General features: G+C 48.2%; 1 protein-coding gene across 5 annotated transcripts in view; it reads left to right on the top strand.

Moving 5' to 3' along the window:
- The first annotated feature begins 2,054 nt into the window (after positions 1-2,054).
- Positions 2,055-26,601, top strand: part of ZEB2 (zinc finger E-box binding homeobox 2) — a 212,795-nt gene continuing 188,248 nt past the window's right edge. For 2 of the 5 annotated variants that reach the window (XM_060257296.1, XM_060257292.1), the window contains exons 1-2: positions 2,246-2,421; positions 4,957-5,094. In XM_060257296.1, coding sequence (XP_060113279.1) covers positions 5,022-5,094 — 73 coding nt within the window. In that variant the 5' untranslated portion in view covers positions 2,246-2,421; positions 4,957-5,021. Of the gene's footprint in view, positions 2,198-2,245; positions 2,422-4,956; positions 5,095-26,601 lie in introns of those variants that run through there. The other 3 variants (XM_060257293.1, XM_060257294.1, XM_060257295.1) reach the window with 3 other exon arrangements.

Here is a 26,601-nt window from a genome sequence, read left to right as displayed (position 1 = left end):
TTTGGGTTTGGGCTTCCTCTGTGGGGCGGCCAAGCAAGGCGCTGAGCCCCCCTTTAGCCCGCCCATCTCAGATGCCGAGCGCTCTTTTGAGGGCAATCGCTAGTGACTGGAGCGAGCATCCCCATGCCTTGCTCAAGGCGCACATTCAATGCACAGTTCACAAGCAGTTTATCTTAGCTTAATGTAAGTAAAAGTAGAGTGTCGGATCAGCGTAGCATTTGTTTCAGTTTCCTTCGGTGGGAAGCGGAGGGGTGGGGGGGGGGAGACTCTAATAGATTTAACTGTGTCAAAGCGAGGGGGAGATGCTGGCTGAGCACAGGAGTGCCGTCCCTGGGGCGACTCCTGTTTACCGTCAGTCTGGATCACGCCAGCCTGAAAGACCTGAACTTTTTGGGGTGGTTTAAGAAAAAGGAAAAAAAAAATACCCTTAGATATCTCACGGGTGGCTGCTTCGGGTAAAGAGCTGCAGACGCACCCTTTAGACATTGTACCCCCCCCCACACACACACACACGTCCAACTTTGGAAGTGCTTTTAAGGACTTCATCTGTTCTCGGTGGTCTCCCGCCCCCCCCCCCCAATGATGCTCAGCACAAAGCAGCTTTTTGATTAAGCAAATAGAAGAGCATTGGTTAAGAACACACTGTTAGTTGTTGTTTTTTAAGGTTCCCCTGGGAATGTGCACTCGGAATTGGTTACTAATGCGCAGTACTTGCTAAATTGCTGACTTCCAGATGTGGGGGGGGGGAGAATATCTTTCTTGTTTAGGACCTACGTAACCTGATTGGATTAGGACAGGCACGTCACATTGGAAACCTTTTTGAGTGATGATTTAATTAACCATACAGTAGAAAGCTGGATTCGCCAGGAAATCCTTTCCCTATTTGCATAACCAATCCCCATATCCCCATAGTGCAAAGGTGGAGTCTAAGTGTTTTAATTTTCATTTTAAATCTTCCCCCAAAGTCTCCCAAAAAGACTTGTTACTCCCTTGAAATGTCAAGCCACTCTCTCCTTTCCATCTGCCAAGGTGCTCCCCCCCCCACACACACATTAAATATTTATACCTGGTGGTTTATGTTTCATAGGTCTCTCTGTGTCCAACTTCTATTTGTCTCCCTCTAAATAAATCCGTAAGCGCTCTTATGCACACTTAGAACATCTAGGAGGTGTTACTTGTGAGTAACCAGGCTGCATGAGTCTTGCTGCTTATGTCTAAAACTGTCTAGATCTAAGAGATGTGTGCATTTGAGACCTAACCCGCGTCCACTTTTGGTTCCCTCTCTTGCTGTGTGCGTCCATCTGCCTGTCTCCTTCCAAGTGTAAAGAGGGCTATAAAGAGTTGACCTCCCTAACCGTTTGGCTTCCAGGCCAAGAAAAAACCCCAGCGATGTGCCCCCCCCCCACCTCAGCTGCACCAGAAGAGACCTGGCAACAGCCCAGTCCTAAGCAGACTCCCTCGACGGTGCTGCTCCTTTTGCTTCCCAGCAAGCAGGCTTAGGATCGCAGCCTTAGCGCCCCGCTCCCGCCGCCTGGCTCCCAAGAAGCGCTCCGAGCCGGCGATCTCCAGCGCCCGTCCTGCTGTCTCCTAGCCCGAAGTTAGATCCCGGGCTTTGCAATGGAGGGGGAGGGGGGCGGCTGCCGGCCCAGGTCTCCCGGCGTGTAGGGTGCCGCAGGCCCCACTCCCGAGCGCGCTGCAAGCCCGGGCAGACGCCGCGCGCTGAGCCCCGGGGAGCCTGGCTTGCAACTTTCCGTTCCTTTGGAGTTCGCCAGTTCTGTGAATGGTGCTCACCGTTTTCGCCTTGCATTCAGTAGGATTTAGTGAAGAGGATAATGATGCCAAAGGCTGGATGGTTGGGGAGGGAGGGAGGGAGGGGAGGAGGGAGGGGAGGGGGAGCCGGAGGGAGGGCAGCGCAGAGGGAGGGAGGGGAGGGGAGGGGAGGGAGGTGGAATTTCATTTCTTCCACTAAAGCGTTTGCGGAGACTTCAAGGTATAATCTATCCCAGATCCTTCCTTTCCCAGAGAGAAACTTGGCGATCACGTTTCCACATGATGCTCACGTTCGGTGCTCTTCAATTATCCCTCCCCACAAAGATAGGTGGCGTGTGTTCCAGGGTCCTCTCGCCTCTCTCTCCTACAGAAAAGAAAAAGAAAAAAATGTCATTAGAAGAGGCGTAACACGTCAGTCCGTCCCCAGGTTTGTGTTTCCTGGAGTGGCAGAAAGAGATCAGTCCTAACCTGCCCAGCAGGAATAACGGTCCCTTCCGACAACTCTTTGCGAGGCTTTTGACCAATTTGTTCCTCCAGACCAGCTGCATCTTCCCCGCACCTTTTTTTTTTTTCCTCCTTCCTCCACTTCGGCTTTTTTTTTCATGCTTCTTCTCTCCATTGCTGGCCAAAACTACAACCAAGACTTCGCAGGTACGTTCTCGGAGATATTTTCCCCCTCTTTTCTATTTTGCTTGTGATTGTTCCGCCTCTCTGCTGGTCCTTCTTCTCCCACCCACCCTGCTTGAAAACAAACAAGCAAGCAAACGATTGCTTGGGGGCTCTTTGCCTGCTCTGTAGCTGGGGAGGAAGTGGTGGTAAGGAGCGAGATCTCCTTTTTAAAAAAAAAACCTGAAATCTACAGTCACTTGAGATCTTCTTCCCAAAGACAGCTTACCTGGGGTATCTCCCCATCCCCTGTACCTGACTAACCAGGTAGAAAAGGTGACTTTTTTATTTTTGCAATTGCCAAAAGGGGGGAAAGCTCTAGTTTTCCTTTCTCTCCGTCTGTTTTTGAAACAAGCATTCTTGTAGGCTTCTTTTTGGATTCCTGCTGAAACGTCTTAAAGTTTACACATACCTGTTCATGATTTTGCAAGCCAGGAATAAGAACCTCACAGGCACGGCCGGCTGAAGCCTGGAGCTCCGGGACAGGTTTAAAAGAACTCGCAGCTCCGTATTTTGGTTTTTAAAAAAGGAGTATTATTTTGTTTTCTCTCCCCCCCCCCACCCCCAAAGCAGAAAGTTTGCTGTTCTGTCTGCTTTTAATCAGTTTCATTTCTTGCTTTTCTTTTCTGAAGCCGGGTTGAAGTAACACCTCAGCTTCTGGGATTCTCAACAAGAAGTGAAAGTAGGGACTGGAACTTTGCTGAAGAGTTGTTTTCAGAAAAAGAATACAAAATTAGAATTCAACTAGGAATAGGCTGGGGGGGGGGAGGGTTGGTCTTTCTGGAGATCCCTGTGTTCTACAAAATTGGCAAGTCTTGGATTGCATATTCAAGGGAAGGCAGGCGAATGGTTGCCAATGATTTCGCCACTCGTAGCTTTTGCCACGGTTTTGCCAATTATCCGAGAAAGCCTTGGAGAGTCAGGTGGTGGTTTAAAACAGGGTGTTCGCCTTCTGCTACCTCTTGGCTATTTCAGCTGGGGCAGAGGATTGCCCCTCCAGAGCTTAGAAGCACCGAACCATGGGGGTGCTCTTTTCGCATGCACACACCAGAGAGACACTTTCGTGGCTCCAGATGGGCATCACACCCCTCGCCTGTGCCAGTCGACAGCCTTACCTGCACCCCCCCCTCCCAAAGAAAGCTCTTCTTCAATTCAAGATCGAAGAGCATCACCTTTACGAAACAGGGCAGAGAAGCTTCCGAGGCAGGCAGGGCGACCCCCCTCCCCTCCCCGTGCCCCCTCGCTCTGTTGAAGCGGCGTTTTCGGGGCTGCCCGTGGAGGAAGCTGCTCCGAGTGCCCCTGCTAGAGGCGGACCTCCGAGGCTACGACTCCATCCCCGGCTTGCGAAGAGGGGCCAGACAAAAGAGGGGGCTCGAATGCATTCGGTGCAGGAGAGCAAGGGTTAATTGTCCTCGTTTTACAGTTTGCATCTGCTGCATCTTGCAGAGTTCTCCCCCCCCCCCCCCATCCAGCCGGCCTGCCTTGTATAAACTAATCTTCAAAGTCAGAAAGGCCGCGGGTGCGGGTTTGCAAAGCTGCAGCATCTTCTCGGGCCAGCCAGAGAGAGCCAAGGGGGTTTCCTCCTTGCCCCAGTTTTGACAGACTCGACCTCGAGTCCAGCTTGCGGCCGTCTCCCAGCGCCGCGCGCTCCTTCCCAGGCTTGCATGCAAACGAGAGAGAGAGAGAGAGACCATGAGATCACCAGGAAGCGAGTTCTCCGCGGGGCTTGCCCTCTCGCCACCCCCCTCTGTTGTTTTGGGGAGGGGGAGATCTGCCCTGGGTGGGTGAGACCGGCCTGGCCACTGCAGTGGGGACTCTTCCCCAAGGGTGAGAAACAAGCTGGTGGGGGGGGGGAGAGGAGAGGAGGGGAGGGGAGGACCGAGGCAGATAACTCGGGTCTTCCGCCGCTCTTATCAGTTTGTCGCCATGTCCTTCCAAAACAGAAAGGGGGAAAAAAGTTCCGAAGTGTCACATAGCTCATGCAAACGAAGACCCAAGGCGCTCAGAGCTCCGGCACTTTTCGGAGGAAACGAATCCGCCCAGCGTTTGAGTTCAAACAGCCCTACTGTAAATTTACCCCAAAAAAACCACACACACAAATTAAGTACATTCCCTCATAGGATCATGAGTCATTTTGAAGATGTAATGCTTCTGTGTGTGTGTCCCTCTTGCATCTCCTTTGCTGGTGGGGGGGGGGGGGGAGGCGAATAATAAAAAGGCATTTTGTTGAAAAGAAAACACGCACCCGCACATACATGAAAGAGAGAAAGAGAGAGAGGGAGAAAGCAAACCCTGGCCAACTGCTTGCGAAGGCAGGAAGGGAGACCGTTTGCTCGGGGTTGCCTGCGGCGTGCTTGTGTGTCTCTGTGTGTGTGTGTGTGGGTGTGTGGGTGTTGGGGGGGGGGAGAATCTTCTTTGTGGGGAGAGAGAAAACGTTCTCGCCGCGGCTCCCTTTGGCGCCCTGCATTTGAACGGGATCTAGCAATGCCCACCCGATCCCTCTGTTTGGTTGCTCCATAGAGTCTGCGTGCTGCTGAATCAGGGAGCCGAGTCCATGCGAGCTGCCATCTGAGCCCCTCTTATCAATGAAGCAGCAGATCATGGCGGATGGCCCCAGGTGTAAGAGGCGAAAACAAGCCAATCCCCGAAGGAAAAACGGTAAGGAGCGAGGGGGCGGCGCGGCCGGGGGGGGGGGCTGATGCTCTCCGCCAAACTTTTCCCCCCTCCCCCCCCGCCCGGTCCCGGAGCCTCCACTTGCAGCGGGGGGGGGGAGCGCAAAGACGAGCAAGAGAAAGAAGCCGAAGAAAGGGCAGGGTGGCGGGGAGGGGGGGGGCAGAGCCAGGGAAGCCGCGCCGTCAGCAGGAAAAGCCCGTCGCTTCTTGCGGAGCCCGGAGAAAGCCCCCCTCCCGGGCGCGGGGAAGGGGTGACAAGAGCGAGATCAGGCCCTGCCTGCCTGTGTGTGTGTGTGTCTGTTGTGTTCTCCCGGGCAGAGGGGAGCCGGAGAGTTCAAGGGAGTGCAGGAGAAAGTGAGGGGGGGGGCAGTCTCAGGGCGTTTCTTCCCTCGCCCTCCCCCCCCCCGCCATGTGAGCGCTCCTTCCATTGGATTCCAGCCCCCCCCCCCCGTTCCCTGCCGCTGGGGCTTCTTTGCAAGCGCGATCCCAGTGTGCGGGGGGGGGGATCTCGGCGGGGTGGGGGGGGCAGCCGCCCTGGGCGAGGAAGAGCAGGAGATCCCCCCCCTCCCTCCCTCCAGGCGAGCAGAGAAGCGCGGGGGAAAGGGGCGGAAAGTTTTCTTGCCTGCGGGCTGGCTGCAGTGAGCTAACGGTCCCGGGCCGGCGAGCAGCCCCGTTAGATGCCGCTCTTTGCAGCCCCGCGAGGAGAGGGCTTTGGGGGGAAAGTGCGCTGCACCGCTGCGGAGCTCCTGCTCGTGGCCCGGGGGGGGGGGGGGGGGAGGAAGGGCCGCTTTCCCAACAGCTCCGTAAGGGCGACGAGCCTGGGAATGAGGAGGCTCCTAATCAAAGCTCTCGGGGCCCCCAGGCCGCTGGGCGAAGACCCGGGGAGAAGCGCGAGAAACCCCGGCAGAGGAATTCCTGGGGCTGGGGAAGGAGCCTGGCCCAGGGAACTCCCTCCGTGGCGGCGAGGAAGCAGCCGCCCCAAGGCCAGGCTCGCGGTCCCTGAGCCCGTTGCCCCGCTGCCTCTCCTCCCGCGGAGGGGGGGGGGCGTGTTGTTGCCGGGGGCCGCTCCGGGCCGCTCTGCCTCTCGCTTCCCACGCCCCCCCCCCCCCCCGGCTGCCCGCCTTCGCTTCGCCCACTTTCGAGAACTTTTCTTGCGGGAGGCCGGCGGGCGCCGGGCTGCTGGGGAGGGGAGGGGAGCCGAGCCGCTGCCGATCTGGCGCTTCGGGAACACAAAAGCCGCGGGGGCTTGCAGGCCGCCCGCCGCTCCCCTTCCCTGGGCCCGCTCCGAGCGCTGCAGGGGTCGAGCCATCCGGGCGAGCGGCCGGGGACTTTCGGGCACAAACTCTCGGCGAAGTCGGCGGCGCTGGGCGGGGGGGGGGGGGGGGGGCTGCTCTCTCTCTCTCTCCCCTTCGGGCCTTTGATCTCCCGTTGCAAAAAGCGACCCGCTCGCTCCCCGGAATATCTCCCACCCCATTGCCCCAGGAATCTGACCCCAGGAATCTCTTTTTAAGTGTCTTCGCCCCCATCTCACATTCCCCCCCCCCCCCGTAGTGCCTGTCATTTATTCGAAGGTGGCCCTGGAAAAGGAAGCACACACGCACCTTATCTCCCCCCCCCCCGGTCACTGTAACGCAGGAAACATGGCAATTACACAAAGCGTCAAACCCCTGCCTGTTACTGGGCCACTCTCTCATTTAGTGCGGGGGGGGGGGGACACGTCACAACTGGGGAACAGAACCGTTGTATCAAGTGGCTCCCCGTCTCCTTTTTTTTTTTTTTAATGAGAAATGATCTTTTGTGTGTGTGTGTGTGTGTGTGAAAGGAAGGGAGAGTTCAGACTTAAGGCATTGTTGTGATTATTGAAGTGTTCGTATTATCATAAAGAAGGAATGCACTCTTGCAGGAAGGGGGAATCAATGTGGTTGGGAGAGCATATTTATCTTTCTTGCGTGTGTGTGTGTGTGCGCGCACAAGCGCGCATGAGACGACTGTTATGCTTATCTCCTGAAAAGCTTGTCCACTGTGGTGTGGTAAAGATCTGCATGTATCTATAACGTTCCATGTTTCCTCTTAACAGTTTGTTCTAGTAAAGGGAACCAGAGAGGGAGGCGACATTAGTGGGGAGAGATAAACGCATGCATACAGGAAGCGGGCATCACCAGAGCCCTGAGTAAGATTTCTTCTGCTAGCCTGACCCTCTGAGGCGCGTCACTTCGGGCCCTGGAGAAGCCTTGGAGAGGACACCCCTGAGTCCTTCCAGATACTGGCAAACTTCTTCTAAACTCTAGTGGGAAAGTTGCACCCTCCCGACTCTCTGACAGCAATGGAACAAGCGATTGTAACCTTTTATCTTGTATTCATTTCTCCCCTGAGAAACAACTCCAGTTTGGAGGAGTAGGTAGATCCCTCTCATTCACATCCCACCCACTCCTAGAATTTTCTGTTTCTTTGGTTCACTCGACAAACCAATTTGTCCCCTTTGGGAATTCCTGGGAATTCATCTGAACAGAATGGACCCCCCCCCCCCCCCACGATATCTTTTGGATTCCTGGGAAAGGTGTCACTTTTCTAAAGCTGTGTGTTTTCCCTGATCACATTGGTGACCGGCGCTAATAATAGTATAGATTTTAAAATCTGTGCGGAAGGCAGCGGGATCAGAATGGCTGTGTCCTTTTTCAAAAATAACAACTGCCAGCGTGGCTAATAAAAGGCAGAGTGGTAGACTTTCCGTTTGCTTGTTTGTCTTTAAGCCGAGGGCAGGTCGTAAGAGTTAGGCTGGGAACCTCAACGGACACCCGCCTGCCCGGGGAGCCCTGGAAGATGCTGGTTGAAATGATTGCAGCCAGGGGGTTGTTGTTAATGTGCTGGATGGAGACAGAGGTTGGGGGGGTGTGCATGCCTGGATCCGTCTCGGTGCAGAGAGGGGCAAGGAGGGCCCGTTTCCTGGCCATGCGCCTCTGCACAAGCAGAACAGGGGTGGTGGGAACCAAGCGAGAAAGCCGCAGCCCGGGAATGTCTGTTGGGTTTGCAGGAAAAGTTCAAGGCAGATGATTCCCAGTCGCCTGACTCATTTTGAACCGGAGCACTTTCCCTGGAAGCGGGAGGCCAGCACCCACCCAGCCGCCCCCACAAGCTGCTGCTCCTTTCCTTTCTGCCCCCCTCCCCTCTGCCCTGGGGGGACATCAGAGCTCCCAGGCCGCCTGGAAACTTCCCTGAAGTTGTGCCCTGAATCACTGCTGCCAGGAGATGGGAAGCTGCCTGTTTGCAGCGGGGAAGGGAGTGAGGAGAGGCTGCTGGAGTGCCGAGGGGTTCTGCTCCCAAGCTCATTCTTTTTTTTTTTGGACCCCCCTTTTCTTGAGAGATTGGACACCAGTCACCCGGTCATTTTCAGATCAGGACAAAGTTGGCTTGGGTTTTCTCTTTCGGTCTCTTTCTTTCTTTCTTTCTCTCCCCCTCCCCAGCCTGCCCAAAAGAAGTTCCATTGCTCATCTCTCCTGGTCCAGTGGGCCTCCCTCTCCTTGTTCAAGAAGGGAAGGGAAAGGCCAGCAATCCCAAGGGGTGGCGGAAGCAAACAAGCCCTGGCCGCCTTGCTGCTGATCTGCGGGCGTCACCTCCTCTACAAGTGGGAGAGTCTGCTTTGCTTTGCTTTCCACTCCCAACAGATGCTGGCCTGCAAAGCGGTGAGGGTGGGAGGACCACAAATTCAAACCTGGGTCTTGAGTGAAAAGTGCTGTCGAGGTGTGTTGGGGGAAGCATTTGGTGACGGGAGCGGGAGAGATAGTTGGAGAGAGAAACCGACTTTCCAGGGGAGTCACTGGTTTGCTTTTCGTATGTTGTCAGGTAGCCTAGTTCTAAGTGTGCCGATGCCTCTCAAGGTGATTGCATTTTAAAGTGAAAGTTCTGGCAGGGCAGGTGTGCCTGTGTATATATGCTTGCTTGCCTCTCCAGCAAGTCTGAATCTCAGAGATAGCTGGAGCCGCACACCCATCCTTCGCGTGCAGAGGTGTCCAGATGTCCGCATCTTTTACAGGACTTAAAGAAAACGAGACACGTTGTGTGCGTCTGCGATGAAGTGAATGTATTTATTTTGGTTCTGAACTGTTGGGTGGAGTGGAGCCTGTAAATGCTGGAATGCAGAGTTTGGGGTTGCTCTTTGAAAGTTTCTCTCCCCCCCCCCCAATTCTAATATTTCTCTCCCTTGTTCTGTGGCACGTTTGTTTCTCACTCAAAGAAAACTTGAGCATTTATTAAACTAAGGATTTTACAGTTAGAGCAGGGGAACGGATCTTTGTTTTTTGAATGAAGAAATAGGTTGAGAAAGAAAGTCGCAGGAGAGCTGGGGAGGAAGGTGGGGGGAACCTACCCAGCAGTGTATCTGGAGAAGCACTCCCTAAGGGGTGGAATCTCCCTGCCTCTCTTTGATTCTCTTTCACGCTCTCTCCCCCCCCTCCCCACCCCCGCTGCCTTTAAAAGTGGCAAGAAGGGTGCTGATTCCCCAAAAGGCACCAGGCATCATTGGCCTCCTCAGAATCTGGGCAAGCAGCAGCAGCATCCCAGTGCTTTTAAAGGTGCATTTTCTTCCTCTCTGAAAGAGAAGCCTTTGTCCCCCTTTTTCTCTCCCCCCCCCTTAAAAAAAAGCCGATAGGTTTCCCAAGGTAGACACTATTTTGTGCCTGTCACCCAGAGAGGGGAGTGCAGGTTTGCAGCGCTCACAGACAATTGATTGTGTGCCCTAATGTGTTTCATTTACATGTTTATAACGTCAATAGTGCTGGGGTGTCCACTGTACCATTCATTCAGGCATTCTCACAAGGGTACAATTGTCTGAATGGAGAAGTCAGACACCTTTTTGATTGCTCTTTAGTTGTCTTTTTAGGGTAGGGAGGAGGTGTGGGGGGGAAGTCTCTGAGGCAGAAACACTAGTTGAAAATGTGCTGCATCAAATGTAACCGGGAAAGCAGATGGAAAGAAGAGAGGGGAGAGAAAACCCTTGCGATATTTGGGACTAAACCAAGGGGGAAAGCACAGGAATAAAACCAACATTCATTCTTAATGGTTATCTGTCTGCCTGTGCGTGTGCTTTTCTTTTCCACATATGTGTGTGTGTGTGTACAAATTTAGGCAATACTGCTAATTCCTTAGGAGGTAAGTCCCACTGAGGGGGTCTTCCTTCCAACCTAACCTCCTGAGGTGGGCATCTTGAGGCTAACAGCAGGGCTGGGCAGATGGCGAGAGTGTCTAACGAAGCAGCAAGAAAGTTTTGCAGAAGTCAGGTCCGAAATATTCCTTTATGGAGTCAAATTGGATGAAGGCTTCACTTGTTAGATCTGCTGTCTTTTGTCCCAGTTACCCCTTTTGGGATTGGGTCTGTGGCTTTACATTAGCAATTTTTTGAAAACATGACTTTTCCCCCTTCTCTTGCTCTAAAGGTGTGCTAGACTATTGCAGGTTAGGGTCCCCTCTCTTGCCACCTGGCTCTCTCCCTGAGTTTTCTTCCGTGCCAGGGGAGCTCGGCTTTGCCTTGCGCCCCTCCACCGCTCAGGCGCAAAGCCCTATCTTCTTCAGTCACATCAATTAGACGTCTAATCTAGTCCTATACCGCCCATATGGAGACACCCAGGAAAGAAAGGTTTCACATTACATGCCAAAGAGGGGGGGGGGCATTACTCCCTCCTAAAAATTGTGCCAAAAAAAAAAATCCTTATTCACACCTTTCCACAGTTTAAGAAATTTCCTCTTAACTTTCTCATATCTGTTAAGCGAAAATTTTAAACTTCTACAAATAATGTTTTTCAAAAAATAGCAATAAACCATGTGGACAGCTTTTATTATTACTATTTCTCCCCCCACCCTCTCCCTATGCCTACCAGGGAAGACACACACAGTAGATGCACCGTTAGCTGAACCCCTGACACGGCGGTCTTTTGAATGCCTTAGGTATGATTTCACTTTCGCTCACATCAATGCTGACCTGAATGCCTTTCATATCTGATCCGCGGTGTCTCTCCCAGTAAACATCCCCTGAGGGGAGAACAAAGAAAGGAGCTCTTCTTCTTCTTAATCACAATTCAGTCCATTCACCCGCCGGCAGGCGAGATTTGCATTCTGCAACAGAAAGCGAAGATGAAAAGGGAGAAAAGAGAGGGAGTGAGAAGAGAAAGAGAAGGGGGTGGGGGGGGGGAGGAAGAAGAAGGCGAAGAAAAAGAAGAAGAAAGGAGAAGGGGGGGGGGAGAGAAAGCAAGGCAGGGTGGAGGGCTGAGTCAAATAGCTGAGGTGTTTGGAGCTGTTTGTTGGGCTTCCCCTAGTTACAAGCCTTATATAGCTGCCCAGGCTTCGCTCCTTCTGACAGGCAGTTAGTGTTACAAGATGGCATGCGGAGACTATTCGTGGCCACTAGCGTGAACACTGGAGGTAGAAAGTGTCAGGGAGGGATCAAATGCCTCTCTGGCTGGCTCCGGAGGAGGCTGCTAGAGTGGGGGGGGGCAGGTGGGAGGCAGGTCGATGCTGCACGGCCGGTGGCGGGGGGAAGGCTAGGGTTCCTTCCTGCTCTGCCCTCCCCACACCCAAACCGGGTCACTCTGGAAAAGCCATTTCAAGCCCTCCTCCACTCTCCCCCTGACCAGGCAGATCTCCCCACAATGTTTCCAGGCACCTGAGCTAAAGGGGAAGGGGGTGATGTTTCCTTGGAAGGAAGCTCCAGTAGAGTAAGCGTGGCTGAGGCAGGAGAGGCTGAAATCCATGGGATTTCCTAGTTAACAATTATGGGTAGCTCAGAGATTTTTTTTTCTTCTTAAAGTCCAGATGCATACTGTGGGGTGATAACTCCCCGTGGCATCCAGGGTACTTCTCCAATATCTGGGATGGAGTGCTTGGAAGATCTTCCAAAGCACGCTTCCTTGAAAGAAAAGCCCCCAGTAGTCTTATGGGCTAACTTTCAAGTAAAATTGTTTGTGTATTTTAAGATAAACTGAGATGTTTCCTTTGCCTGTCTTTTGATCCAAATCATTCTAGGTGGACTTAAGCAGCAAATCTAAACAATTAAGGACTTGCTTAAATCAATTCCGTTAAGCTGATCTTAGATTTCTTATAGGGAATGAAGTCCCTCTGAGTCCAACAGGATTTTCCCCCAAGTAAATGTGCATAGGATTACAGCCAAAGTTTGCAGCCCTGAGCTGAAATGCAGTTCCATTGGTATCAGTGGGGCTTACTTCCAAGTGTAGATGTTTAATATGGGGGTGATCGTTTCCCAGTACGTATATTTAGTGCTGCTTAAATAGACATGCATAAATCAATAACCTTTGACCGTATAATGTGTTTAAGCAGCCCAAACACTCCACTCCACTGTTGTAAAAAAAAATAATAATTATTCAAATCAATGGGATTTACTCTCAAGGAAACCTACTGGCCAGGTATATTAAGCACAATTACTGTGAAACATCTGTGGGACTTACTTTTATAAGAATTGATTTTTTAAGGTGTGTAGCGGGGTCTGAATCAAGGGAATGGACATAAATGAAATACATTAGTACTCTTTGGCATTGAAATCCCACTTTTCCAAATCTGATTAAATAACTCCATTTGAAAACAAACAAACAAACTGTGATTCTCCAGTGAATTGATTAATCATCATTATCCATAGGTGGGTGCAATATATCCAGCAATGACCTACAGAAGTTGGGGGAGCATGAGGGGCATCTGGTTTCTAAAGATGCTCTGTTGAACAAGGGGAGTATATTGTGTTACTCCTCCCCCCCCCGCACCCCCCCCCAGAGCAAAAACAACTTAGGCAATGGTTAAAGCTTTCAGTGGATCCTTACAATTTTGACCGAGTTCCTCTTTAACAAGAAAAGAAATACACCGATAGCTCAACTTTTTCTTGTTTCACAAGGGCCAAAATGTTACCCTTTTTTGGGGGGAGGGGGAGCTGCAGTACTTCAATTCTATGTTTCTTTTATCCTAGTTCTATCACTGTTCTGTGTTTAGTTTTGTTTTACAGATCATCTCTCTTTGCCATTCCCCCCCCTCCAAATGAAAGTTTATCAAATTATTATTTTTCTTGTGTACTATTCATTCTCTCCCCACCCTTACCAAGTGAAAGTTTGTTTACCGCCAGATCTCCTGATTATTTGGAAGTAGTTAAGCCCTTTCAAAAGAAGAGCTGTCAGATTTTGCTGGGATTCTTCCCCTCAGTTTCCTGGTTGGGGGGGGCACAATGCGAGGGGGCCAAGAATATGCAATTGTAAAACTTGGAACAATCTGGCTAGCCTCAAAATCTTATGTGACAAGTCCTCAACCATACTATCCATGGGGGCTATCAAACCAGCATCTTCTAGTAACCCAGTTTGTTTTTTAGCAGCTTTTTTTTTTGGGGGGGGGGAATACAGATACTCCTCAGCAACTATATTAACCATGGAATTTACAGAGAGAGAGAGAAAGAGAATATGTTGGAACCATGCAAAAGCCATGGCTGTTTTTCCCTGTAGCAGATTTTTTCCCCCTCCCTCTTGCAAAAAAAGAGCCCGCAACTACACCCGAGATGTTCCCAGTTGAAGAGAAGCATGTGACACAGATTCCTGATTCCCCCCCAGACAGATTTGCAGAATTTACAAAAAAGAGATTATTTCTACACCTTCCACCCCAGACCCAACTCCCCCTCCCCTTTTTGTCCACCCCCATGACCCAAGCAGTGGAGGATTTAGGCAGATTTACTTCAGTAAACACCTTGGACACTTGGGGGGAAAGTAGGAGTCTATTTGCAAAAGGGACGCTTTTGTTAAGTGAGGTGCTGGGATAATACTTTACCAAGCAGCTGTGATATTAACCTACCCAGAAATGGGGTGAGGGGCGATTAACTCCTTGTGTGCCACCCAGGGGCTCTATCAGAGCAGTCTGCAAGTTCCCAAGACTTTTCTTGGAGAGTGCTCTGGTCATGCTTGTTCATAAAGAGGTGAGAGAAACCACACTTGATGGTAACACTGCTGGCCCCGTGTGTGTGTGTGTGTGTGGTGGGAATAGTTCAAAAGCAATAGTAGGGTTAGGCTTTTTACAAAGACCAACTAAGTGAAAGGCTGGCATATTTTGGAGGGCAGAGACTATTCATTCTGTTATTGCACTGTATTTAGCCCAGGAGGGAGATTTTGATGCGAGTCTCTGATTTGATTTTGGATTCTAGATCCCCAAAAGTCACCCCAGCACACTCCCTCTGTTGAATTTTGTCCATGCCTAGTGTGCTCCACATGGTTTATTTCCAAGTAAGTATGCCTGGGATGGCAGCCTTAAAAATTGCAAGGAAAATCAGGACTGTAGCTCTCCTTCAATCCAGATTAACGACAGACTTGAAAAAAAAAATGTAATACAGTAAGAAATCTATGGCATTGGCAATCGGCTTCTCCTTCTGCATCTTTACCTCTTCCCCGTCTCTGCATGGAAAAAACGGGTGAGGTGTGTGCAGGTGTGTACCTGCCTGGATGACTAAGCCAATCATAGGAAAGCTCTCCCTCCCACCAAAGACTGTGTTTCATTGAAAAGGAACTTTGAGTCTGGGGGGGGGGGTGGAATTTGCTCAGAAGGGAGGTCAGCATCTGCCATTGGGTCACCTGCACCCCAAAAGAGATTGCTGTCTCCTCAAAAGGGAGGAATATATTGGGGGGGGGGCAGGCAGGAATATATTGAATGTGGGCAGGCAGATCTGCTTCTCTGCAGATTCAGTTTGGAATAAAGAAGGGGGGGTGCGTGTGCAAGCCTGCGCCAAAGGTGTTTTCTCTTCTTTCCTTCATTTTTTAAAAAAAGTTTGTCTTCTCAGGATTCCCCCCACCCTTAAATTTAAAAAAAACCCGAACCCTGTAAGTGTCAACGTTAGAGCAGCCGCAAACGTGTGAGAAAGCAAAGGGTATGAGACATGACTGAATTAAAGGTGTTTGCTATGTTGTTACCCACATGTCAAGCTGGCAATGCTCCCTTTTGTCACTGCAGACTCCTGGTGATTCCCCCCCCCCCGCCCCCATGGTGTGCCGATCATCTCTCACTTTTCCTTCTAGGTTGATGCAGCAGTTTTGAACTGGGATGCCAGCTGAATGGGGGGGGGGGAAGCAAAATGTGGCACACCCATCATTATTCTTGCCAGCCCGGATCCCACCTCCCGTCCCCCCTTGCAGTTTCTGAAGGGTGCCTGCCGGCCCGCTTGCTGTAGCCCTCAAATCCCAGAGCAGCAGGAGGGGGAGGAGGCGGCTCTAGCCTGGCACACTGCTTGGCAGCCATGTCAACTGCCAAATCATCCCGTAACGATGGTTGATGTTATTTTCTCTGAACCAGCGGGCATCGGAAGAAAGGGGAGCTGGTGGGAGGGACAGCCAAAGCAAAGACTGTGCCCCCCCCTTTCTTTCTTTCTTTCTATCTATCTTTCCTTCCTAAAACTCCCTCCCCAAGATGTTCTAAACCTCGGGCAGGGTCACCTTTTGGAAGCGGAATTAAACGGATCCCCTTGGTGATCTAATTGAGGTTGGCACCGTCCTTTGCGGTAGCCAGACTAACAAGAGCAGCACCGTCCGACTCCCAGAAGCTCAGCCGTGCACTCCACCTCGCCTCAGATGCAAAGGAGCTGGCCAAGCTGGGGGTGGGGGGAAGCGCTTCAACTTTCTGCTCCCATCCTTTCCCTCGCCCTGCCTTGCCTGCACGCCCTGCGCCCCGCCAATCCAGAGAGGCAAATGGACACATCTCCGATGGCCCAGGCGCCTTCTCACCATCCCGCTTCCGCCCAGGGCAGCGGATGCTCGCTGAAGAGCCAGGCTCCAGCTACACAGCAGCCAGCCGTGCACATAAAAAGGAGCCGCTTCTGTCCTTCCATCTATTCCGCCCAGGTCCCAAGAATGGGGGGGGGGGGGGGGAGAGGAGGAGAGACACTGAAGGGTGTTTACATAGGAGAGGCATAGGGGAGAGAGGACTGCCTTGCCAGGGCAGAAACTTGAACATTTTAGCGCCGGCAAGCCTGGCAGGGATGTTGTCACCTGCCCAGAATCCGTGACTCCGATTTTTTAAGAGGGTTTCAGGGAAAGGGGTGCGGGGTTTAACACAACTGAAGCTGAGGGGAGCAAGTTTGGCGTTGATCTTTCCCCTGCTTTTTGGTCTTGTTAGACTTTCAATCATTAGGCCCCTTGTCTTGTAGCCTATCTGGATGCGTGTGTGTGTGTATGTGTGTGTGAGAGGTTTTTGTTTTTTTTAAACCCTCACTCACATCCCCCCCACCGACGCACACTTAACGTTTTTATTCAGAGAGTGTTAGACTGGTTGACTCTCTCCAGTTTCCAGCTTCACTAACGAACCAGAGCTGATGGGGTGTGTATGGTTGCAAGCAAGCTATTAATTAAAACAGAATTGGAAGTTCTTTTACTCTTTGTTATTGGAGCACTGGAGGGAAGGGAGGGAGAAGAGCACAGGGGAGAGGAAGAGTGGAATAGATTATTGCCACATCAGGTAAGGGAGGGGGTTGGGGGGTGAGAGTGGGTTAGGACAGCCCAACTGGACTGCTGTTCACCCTGTCCTGCTGCCCCTGAGGCTAACCTTAAAGATTCCAGTCCCCTTAATGCGGATTAGTTATCCCTTAATGCCCTTTAACCGCCTTGCCACATTCACAGTCTTCAGGGGTGGAAGAAAAAGTCAAGATGCTTATCCCCCCCCCCCCATCTGTTTAATGGGAGCTTGAGGGTGAAATGAGGATTCTGCTCCGTTGTGGAGACAGAGAGCTGGGAACCAGTAGCAAGAACGGTTCTGGGTTAACTAGGGTGGGGGGGACACAGCTTTGGTCTTGGGCATGTGGCAGAGTTCTCTAAATAATGCAGGTGTCAGTTCTTTTCCTGAGACATTTACCCTCCCCTGTCCCTCAGTTCTGGGTTGGGATAAAACTCCTGGCAAGCTGCAAAGTCAGAACAAGAATCAATACCTGAGTGAGTAGTTTAAAATATCTGAGTATCTCAGAGCCATATGGTTTTCTTTTTCTCTCCCTTTATACCTGCTTCCTCTTTAAAAAAAACTGGTGAGTTTAGTTCAGATAACTCCACCAAGAGTCATTTGTTAATGGAGTCCAAAGCTGGCCCAGGAGGTAATTGAACCATGCTGATGGTTTGGCAGTAAAGGGAACCAGTTCATTTGTCACTGTGCAGCCTGATCCTAGCCAGGTCTACTTGAAAGTAAGTCCCCCTAGATTTCAGCGCAAGTAAGCCGGCTTTCCTTGTAAGTCAGAACCGAGCAAAGAAGTGTTTAGGCATCTGCTTGAGACCCAGTTTTGAAGAAGTGGTTCTCTGGAGGCTGCAATTGCTCCTAAGGTGCAGTACAAGATCCACCAGGCTTACACACCCTGCCGACTTCTTAGGTAAGGGGCAACGATTCAGTTCACAAATGAACAAAGTTTAAAAAAAAACTGATTTAAAAGGACTGGTACTTCAGTTTCTTTGGAGGAGAAACTCATTTACTTAAACTGAATTTATTTTCAAGTAAATTCCACTATTGGCGACCATCTTTTAAGAGGACTAACCTGGAAGTAAAGCAGATCCAAATGGATCTTAGTTCCAGATTCTATCACTTTTTATTATGATGAATTATCTCCATTCATTTGCTGCATGTGTGGTAACTTTAATCTGACTTCCTGCTTTGGATATATTCAACTAGGTTAGCAATCCTGATTAAGTGATGTAGAATGAAGCCCCTGCCCCAAATATATTGAAATGGCATTGTGTGTGTGTGTGTGTTCACATTATACATAAGCAGTTAATCTAAACTTTTACTGTCATGTAGACAATCACCTTGTTCTTTAGAGGGAGTTTGAGAGCAAGAGTAGTGTGTAGTGGCTAGAGTGGCAGACTAGGATCTGGGGGACCCAGGTTCTTATCCTCACACCGTCATTGAAACTTGCTATGTGACTTTGGGCCAGTCTTACACTGTCAGCCTAACCTACCTCAGGAGGTTGTTGTTAAGAATAAAATGGGGGGGGGGAACCGAAGAAGAAAGCTGTAAACCGCTTTGAGTCCCCACAGGGGAGAAAACTGAGGTATAAATATCCAAATAAATTGGGAGGTGATATGAGGATTTGCCTATATTTTAGAGATGAGCAAACTGGCTCAGCGGCGTTCAGGTTCTGAAATTAAAGGCAGCGTATGTCAGCCTCCCTGGATGTCAATATCCGGGGTGTGTACCTGTGTGTTATGTTTTATTATGTTTCTTCAGTGGTGAAGGAAATATACCCTGTACAACTTAATGATACCTGTTCCAAGACTCATCTCTTGCTATGGGGAACTGGGATTTTAATTTCACTGTGTTAACTGATTTAGCAAAATCTGGGACTCTCCACCTATTGCAGATATTAGTATAGCTGATGAAAAATCTGTATTTCATCCTGACTTGTTTTGAATTTTATATTCAGAACTTCACCACTGAAGAAACATAACCACCACCACCACCACCCAAAAAAGGTTTTGACATCCGGGCAGACTGAACATACACTGCCTTTATTTTCAGAACTTGGACACCATTGAGACACTGTCTCAGTTTCCCCATCTCTAAACGTTTCCCCCTGTGTTTCCTGCATTCCGTGGCTCACTTTTTTTTTTAAAAAAAATATCCTCTATATAAAATGACAACATAGTGAGGATCATTGCATCTGAAGAAGGAGGCCCTTCTAGTCTCTGAAAGTTTATGCTAGAATGAAATGTTGTTAGGCTTTAAAGGGCCACAAGACTCTTGCCTGTTTTTGTCCTGGAGAGAGAAGTCTCATCAGCTGTTCTACCCTTGTTCACATCCAGCTACAACTGTCCCTTGAAGGTAAACAAATTGACCTTATGAAGAGTGGGGGGTTGTAAGCTGAAGTTCTCTCTTTCCCCTTAACCTGCTGAGTAGGGAGAGGACTTTGCATGCGCGGCATCCTCTTGTGCTTTTCTGATTGGCCGAAAGTAAAATGCTCCTCCGTTCTGGCTCTTTTAATGGTGTGCCGAGGAAATCAGCCACTCTCCAAGTTGTTGCATCAGCACTTTAAAACATTTTTTAAAAAAAAAAAAAAACCCCTTCCCCCAAGTGCTGATCAGATAGGACTTGTTCCATTTGTTTTAATGCTTTGTGCCCTCGTAGAAGAGAAAATAAACTTAGCCAAGATTAAAAGTTTGAAGCAGGGCAAAGCACTTGATACTTGAGGGAGATCTGGCATTTTTCAACCGAGTCTCTCTTTTGCAAGGCAAGAGGCTAATTTGAAGTTTCGACATGACCCCGGACGCTTTGGAAACGTGTGGAGTTTTACACTTGGCGTGCAGATAAAAGTGTGAGGTGGTAGCCTCGCCTTGTGGAAACCCGGGTCACAAAGGATACGTGTCAGTAGTTTCTTTGATAGGGCTTCTGGCCATAGTGTTTTTGTGCTATCAAGCTGGGATGTCGAGCAAACACCTCCTCTGGGACAAAGTGATAAATGCAGAGACAGGCTGGCTTCAGCCAGTCTCTGCAATCTCTCCACCCCCCCCCCCCCCCTTGTATTCAGCACTCTCCCCGCCCCCCATGATCCATCTCTCTCCTCTACCTGAGATTGACATTTCTGCAAAGAGACGGGGCGGGGAGAGGGGGCTTTTCTGTCGAGTCGAGGCTGAGCAATTATTGATACTCCCCACAAGTCAGAATAGGAAACCAGGCTGAGAAGTGGCTCGGGAAAGCTTTTGCTGGCTGCCCAGAAAAAAAACTTTTGCCTGCCTTCTTCTCCTCTTTTGCTTTGCTGTAATGCTTACACACCCAGTTCTACCACACACCCCTTCACTGCCGCCCAAGCGAACCCTGTGTTTTATTTGCACAGGGCAACAGTGCGACACAACAGTTATCTGCCTTGTTGTTGGTTTGTGGTGTTTTTTCAAAAGGTTACAAATGGTTTTCTACTTTCCACTTCCAAACCTTCTTTTAAGACCTGAGATTTTGAATGTGTCCTGAACTGCCTCTCTGCCTCTTTCCCCCCCTATTCCTGGGGTCCGTTATTTTCCTGGAGTATTTAACTCACCTCTTTTGTTGTCTGACATTAAATGAGTTTTCATCCCCTGTTTCTACCAATCTCTCTCTCAAATACAAAAATGCATAGATACACCATTATTCGTCTCTGTCACACCCCACAATTCTTCCTCCCTCCCCCCAGCCTTACAACTCCTTTCCCTTCCTATTTTAAAGCTGCAATCCTGACAGCCGTCCTATTATTGCACTTTATGTTTTAGTAGATGTTTGCTGTTGCTAGTTGCAGCAACACTTATCATAAGACAGCAAGAAAAGAGTAGTCCCTGGTAATTAAAGTAATGAAATATTCATTTACTCTACCTTTTCAGTAATCTCACAAATTAGGTTGCTGCCTTTAATGCTTGTACAGCCTCTGTTTTTATTATAATGGCAGCTTTCGCATCTGCAATTAGGACTGCTTCTGACAGTTACAATTTCTGAGGGATGGTAAACAGCGGACGAGATGTGCAGGCGGTGGTATTACACGTGGAAAAAGCCCTTGTCTCTTTAACCTTGTTGTGTTTTTTTCCCCTCGCAGAGGTTACCTTTTCCCGATGGTGCAAAATCGACTTGACATAACTGTTCATCAGTTTCAGGGTTTTCCCTGGAGGTATTTGCATCAAATCAACCCAGTCAAGCTTCAAGTTGAAATTGGCAGGCCAGAAACTGACGGGGTAGCGACTGGGAAAGAGACAGCTAAAGTGCAGGCAGCAAACTGACAGCAACAGAGTGAAAGACACACAGAGAGAAACATTTCAACTTTAGTGGGAGAGAGGTGGGGACAGGAGGGGAGGGAGGAAAATCTTTTAGGTCTTAATAGTACTAAACACAGGCCTGAATTTCTATTGGGAGACCCAAGGGTCCCCTCTGCTAAGTTGCATCAAGCCTCAGATCTGGGTCAGTGATGTAGAAACGCTTCTGGCTTAATGTGATTGGATGCCTAAAAAGGAGTGGTCATCCTTCATTAGATCACAGCCAAAGTTTTGTGGTACCTCCCTTGAACTTTCCAAAGAAGCTTCTGTTCAATCATAATTGTGAGCAGGCAAGGAATTAAGTAGGAACTAAAAGTTGGAGCACTGAGAAGACAATGGCTGCCATCCTATACATAATTACTTACAGGATAACCCATCAGGCATAGTGGCATTTGCGCCGGCAATGGCATGTCATGGGATTGTACAGTCAAGCTGTGATCTGGCACAGGCCACTTGAAATCTCACTGATGGCAGTATAAGTGGCCTGATGGCTCAGGATTGTAGTGTGTCTATATGTGTATTTGTGTTCCATTCTTTTTCTGTACTTTGGATACGAATGAAAGTCTTGAAGTCATTATTTCACTGATCCATTTTCATAAGATGTTCCTCTAGATCAGAGTATCTGAAAAGACGGAGATCAAATTTTTTTTTGTTGGGGGGGAAGTTGCTATTTTAAAATATTTTTCTTCAGAAAAAAATAATTTTAAAAGTTTTTCCAGAGAAGGAACAAGCCTGAGAGACTCTAACTGTGTCCTGAAACACTGGACTTGGGAAGTTCCGGTAAATTCCCTGGCATCTACTAGCAGTGCCATCTTTTCCGAGGAGTAAGCCCCACCGAAAAATCTGAATAGGATCCTGAGTAAACCTGTTTAGGATGGCACTGTTAGAGAAGCTTGGAGAAATATCCCTGATATTCCTAAATACCTTTCTTTGGAGCATGGATTTCAATGGAATTGATTTCCAAATAAGTCTGCTTCAGGGTCACAGGCTAATGGTACAATCTTAACCATGGTTGCTAAGTGTCCCATTTATTTTAGAGTGACTGAGCTCCAAATAAGAAAGCTCAGCCTTGCACTCATAAGTCTTGTGAGTTAAGATTCCTCCTGCTTGTTTTAGAAAAGAAGAAAAACTATGGAAGAGTATTAGAGTAATGGAGTGGGGGGGGGTGTCTCCCCGCCTCCCAAGAGGAAAAGGAAGTAAAATACATTATTGATGTGAGTCATATGCATATCTCTGTGTATGTATATAATCACTACATTTGGTTGTTTTTCTTTGCAAGACGATTTTAAAAATCCTCCCTTTCCCTAACCAGACTTCTGCTACAGCAAAACCTTGCTTTCAAACAGTTTTCCAGCCTTACATGTGACAGGCATTGGCTGATCTGCTGATGCCCATTCGACAGGCACTGTTGAGCTAAAGTGGTGTGACGGCACAGTTTTGTTAAGCTGCGAACAAAGGGCTGGAGATGCCTCACTGGCATCATCCATGTGCATATTGGCCTTGTCACAGTTTTTGCTTGATTTAATGCTCTGTTTATTCCTAGATGTTAGAAGTTAAATTCCAAACAATATGGTTTTCCTATATTACAAACTTTAGTTTTGAAAGCTTCCACTCCCAACGAGGGCATATCCATTTTTGATCGGACAAATTGCCACACAGCCAACATTTAAAATGTCAGCTGTCTAGAATGGATAAACAGAATGGCTACTAGCCCTTCTTTTCTGTTATTCATTTCCTTATTCTACCCCCCCCCCTTTTTTTTTTTTAAAGGAGGAAGCAAGGAGAGAAGAGATGGGATTTATAGATGCAGATAGATTTTTAAAATTCTTTTTTTCTTTGATTGCTTGTTGAAAGCTATTATTTATTTCAGTAGTGGATTTTTCTTATAAGCTCCCAAGGAAAGGTTACTGAGGACTGAAGACAGGGCTAGCTAGCTGGCTGGCTGGACTTTTCAAATTGCGTATTATCCCAATTGAACAAAGCAGGAGTCAAGTTGTACCTTTAAGACCAACCAATTTTTATTTAGAACGTAAGCTTCCGTGTGCTCTTGAAAAAGCTCACTGTGCTGGATTCCTTGTCTGATGAAGCGTGCTTAAGAGCACATGAAAGCTTACGTTCTAAATAAAAATTGGTTGGTCTTAAAGGTGCAACTTGACTCCTGCTTTGTTCAGCTGCTTCAGACCAACACGGCTGCCCGCTTGGATATTATCCCAATGGTACTGCTGTGATAAAAAGAGTCCTTTTGCAAATACCTGTAAGCACTGTCACATGAGTCTTAGAAGTCAGAAATAAAGAAAACCAGACGATGGCAGGTTAATGGGAACAAGGAAGAAACAGGATTAAGGTTTTGTTTTTTAATGCTCATTAAGAAAGTGGAACTTTAACCAAGCACCCATTCCTAAACTAATGAAGTGAACAGTGGATCCTAAATTCAGAGTCTGTTTCTAGTCTATTGTAGTTGCTTTAAGTTGGATTTCTAAAAGAAAAGTTGGACTTTTCTGGGGCAGAGGTCTTCTTATTTTCCAGCTCTCCTCAGGTTTGTGCAAGTGTTTTGCTAAGAGATTAGTTAGCAGGCTTATATGGAGGAAGTAGCCATGGGAAGCTGCTTTTGGCTAGAAGGAATGTTCCTTCGGTCAGGACATGAGGATGCAATGAGCAGCAATGAGTTGGGGTTGAAGATCAGGTACTTTTCTCTTTTTGTTTCGTATCAATTAGCAAGTTGCTGGTGGAAAAGGTTGTTGATCAGCCATCAAATCCCAACAAGAGCACAGATGTTCTCCTGTTTTATCGTTTCTCGAGGAACATTTTGTCTCCAAGCTGTTTATTCAGAAAGAGGATTGGGTGTGCATGGACTAAAGGCTTGGTTCTGTGTTGTCTTTTGTGGACTTTGTGGCTCCCAATAGGTCGAGCCTGGGAACCTCCTTGTGGTGCAAGCAAATATCACGCCAACAGTGATCCTGAAGTAAAACACTCAATTATTGCTTTGATTAAAAGTTTGGAAATGTTTGCATGATGCAAAATCTCTTGAGAAGTTCCCCATGCAGGGCAGGGCGGCACTTTCCTTAGAGGTTTTATCCTTGGAACTCTGCCCACTGATTGGGTAACTGGGTGATGTTTAGGAGAACCATTTTGGCCACACTTTACTGTAAGCAAAATTATCCAGTGCTGGTGAGCTCAAGGCATTAGGTTTCTCCAGCAAAAACACAGAGTCCGCTCAGAGCCAGAAGGAAGGAAGGAAACTGTGGGGAGACATAGATTTCCCAGAGTATAACCTTAATAGAATCTGCATCTGCTTTTGAACCTTCTGCTGTTCTAGCTATCCTGGATTACTTTGCCCTGGTTCTCCAGATGCAAGAGAACAGTTCTGTATGTAGGTGGAAATATGGGAGGAAAAAGGAGTGCTGGGCAGCGCAAAATAATTCTTTCTCCCAGCTGTTCACCCAACAACCTAAATCTGAAACTGAATGCGCCAGCCCAAACCTGTCCCATTCCCCACACACACACTACTTGTCCTTAGCCTACTTCCTTTTAACTGTGACAGTTTTATTAACTGAAATGAACAGCTTTAACTTCCCTGGTACCTTTCTTAGCGTGCATTTACAACAAGGCCAGAAAATGGCAGATTGGGTGATATTTATGGGGGAACACTCACAAAGAATAAGCTCACAAAGAATAATAATAGTTAATTCTTTTTTTGGTGCAGTTTCTCAGAGGCCAGGTAGTTGGATTACGAGATGCTCTTGATGCATGAGAATTTTATGTGGCTGGGTCCCATAAGTATTAATGGGAGTTGTACATGTAAATCTCCAGCACTGTGAAATAATAGGGGCCAATGCTGGAAGAAGATTCATGCCTTCATAATGGTAAAGCTTAAGCTGTTCCTCCTGTTCTAGAAAAGAAATTGTCTATACTTAGTATTTGATTTGGGGGTAGCTGAGATGCAGATGAAAGTTAGGAACACCTAGGCCCCTTCCAAGTTAATTGGTACTTGAATTCCGATAACCGTGAACAGAATCATACCCTATAATCTTAAACATATTTATTTCCAAATAAATGTGTTTAGAGCTTAGTGTTATGGTCAAATCAGAAGAGGTGCTGGAAGTTACAATTGTACGATTCTTTGTACAATTTGTGTACAGTTCTGGTCACCACACCTCAAAAAAAGATATTATAGCATCGGAATATGTGCAGAAAAGGGCAACTAGAATGATTAAAGGGTTGGAACACTTTTCCTATGAAAAAAGGTTAAAACGCTTGGGGCTCTTTAGCTTGGAGAAATGTCAACTGAGGGGTGACATGATAGAGGTTTACAAGATTATGCATGGGATTGAGAAGGTAGAGAAAGAAGTACTTTTCTCCCTTTCTCACAATACAAGAACTTGTGGACACTCAATGAAATTGCTGAGCAGTCGGGTTAGAACGTATAAAAGGAAGTACTTCTTCACCCAAAGGGTAATTAACATGGAATTCCTTGCCACAGGAGGTGGCGGCGGCTACAAGCATAGACATCAAGAGGGAACTGGATAAACATATAGAGAAGAGGTCCATCAGTGGCTATTAGCCACAGCTTATTGATGGAAGGCTTCTAGTGTCCTGGCCCCACTGGTGGACCTCCTGATGGCACCTGGGTTTTTTGGCCACTGTGTGACGCAGAGTGTTGGACTGGATGAGTCGCTGGCCTGATCCAACATGGCTTCTCTTAAATTCAGCATATGGATCTTCAATACATTTGCCCCTCTGGTAAATAGCATCTTTACAGTGCCATTCTAAGCATATTAACACCCTTGTCCATTGAAGCCTGTTGAGAGCTTGGAAGGGGATAATTGCATAGGATTGTCCTGTTAGGATCCACTTGTTCCCACTGGGGGCATGGAACAGATGGAGCAAGGTTAATTATTTCCTCCACATATTCTCCTACCTCAAATACCTCATTGAAGCTGCTATTTGCCCAGTTGGGTAGAACATATGGCAACATAGAAATAACCTTTATGTTGTACCCAATGGGAAAATAGTAGTTCCAGGGGGTAATTTAAGGATCTGACCTAACCTTCCTTCACTACACCCCTGATCCAAATAGATGTTTTCCTTAACAAGAAACAGATTATCAATGTGTGGGTCATAGTACTTCCAGAATTTCATCTGGTATGTCTACCAGCTCTCCCTGCCTTTCAGGAGCTATCAATAGTACCATCAACTTGACCATCAAGAAAGAAAGTTAAACTGGTTGACCTGACCTCTCACCTCTTTAATGACCTGCAAAACTAATGCTTGTCACAATATCAGAAGCAGAGTAGGAAAGAGTTAATCATACCTGGACTCTAACTTTGTGTCTGTGGTAGGTTCCACTTCAATCAAGGCATCCAAACTGCAATTTATAATTAAGTGCAGGATGGCAACCTGGCACCACAATTCGTGATTTTACCTGTGTCAAAGGAAAAATTCCAAGGGTTTCATGCTAAGTAGATATGCTTAAGAACCACCATCCTTAATGTTTTGCAATATTCTGTAAGGAAAGAAGCCATTTTAATACTTAAGAAATAGGGGAGGGGGTGTTGTTGACCAAATTTGAACTACAGCAAGATATTTCCATTTAGGGAAGGTACAGTTTTAAGATTTGGGGGAACTTGTTAATACTGGACAGAAATCTGAAACCATTTACCATAGGTGGCAATGGGAAAAGGATTTTGTCACATCTTAGACAGGACTATTGGTTTGAGCCTATGGACACGTTTGAATAG

The sequence above is a fragment of the Heteronotia binoei genome, chromosome 16 (genome assembly GCF_032191835.1).
Source record: "Heteronotia binoei isolate CCM8104 ecotype False Entrance Well chromosome 16, APGP_CSIRO_Hbin_v1, whole genome shotgun sequence".
NCBI classification, from domain to species: Eukaryota; Metazoa; Chordata; class Lepidosauria; order Squamata; family Gekkonidae; genus Heteronotia; species Heteronotia binoei.
Note: the sequence above shows the minus strand (reverse complement) of the source record. Positions and strands in the feature narration are given on the sequence as shown.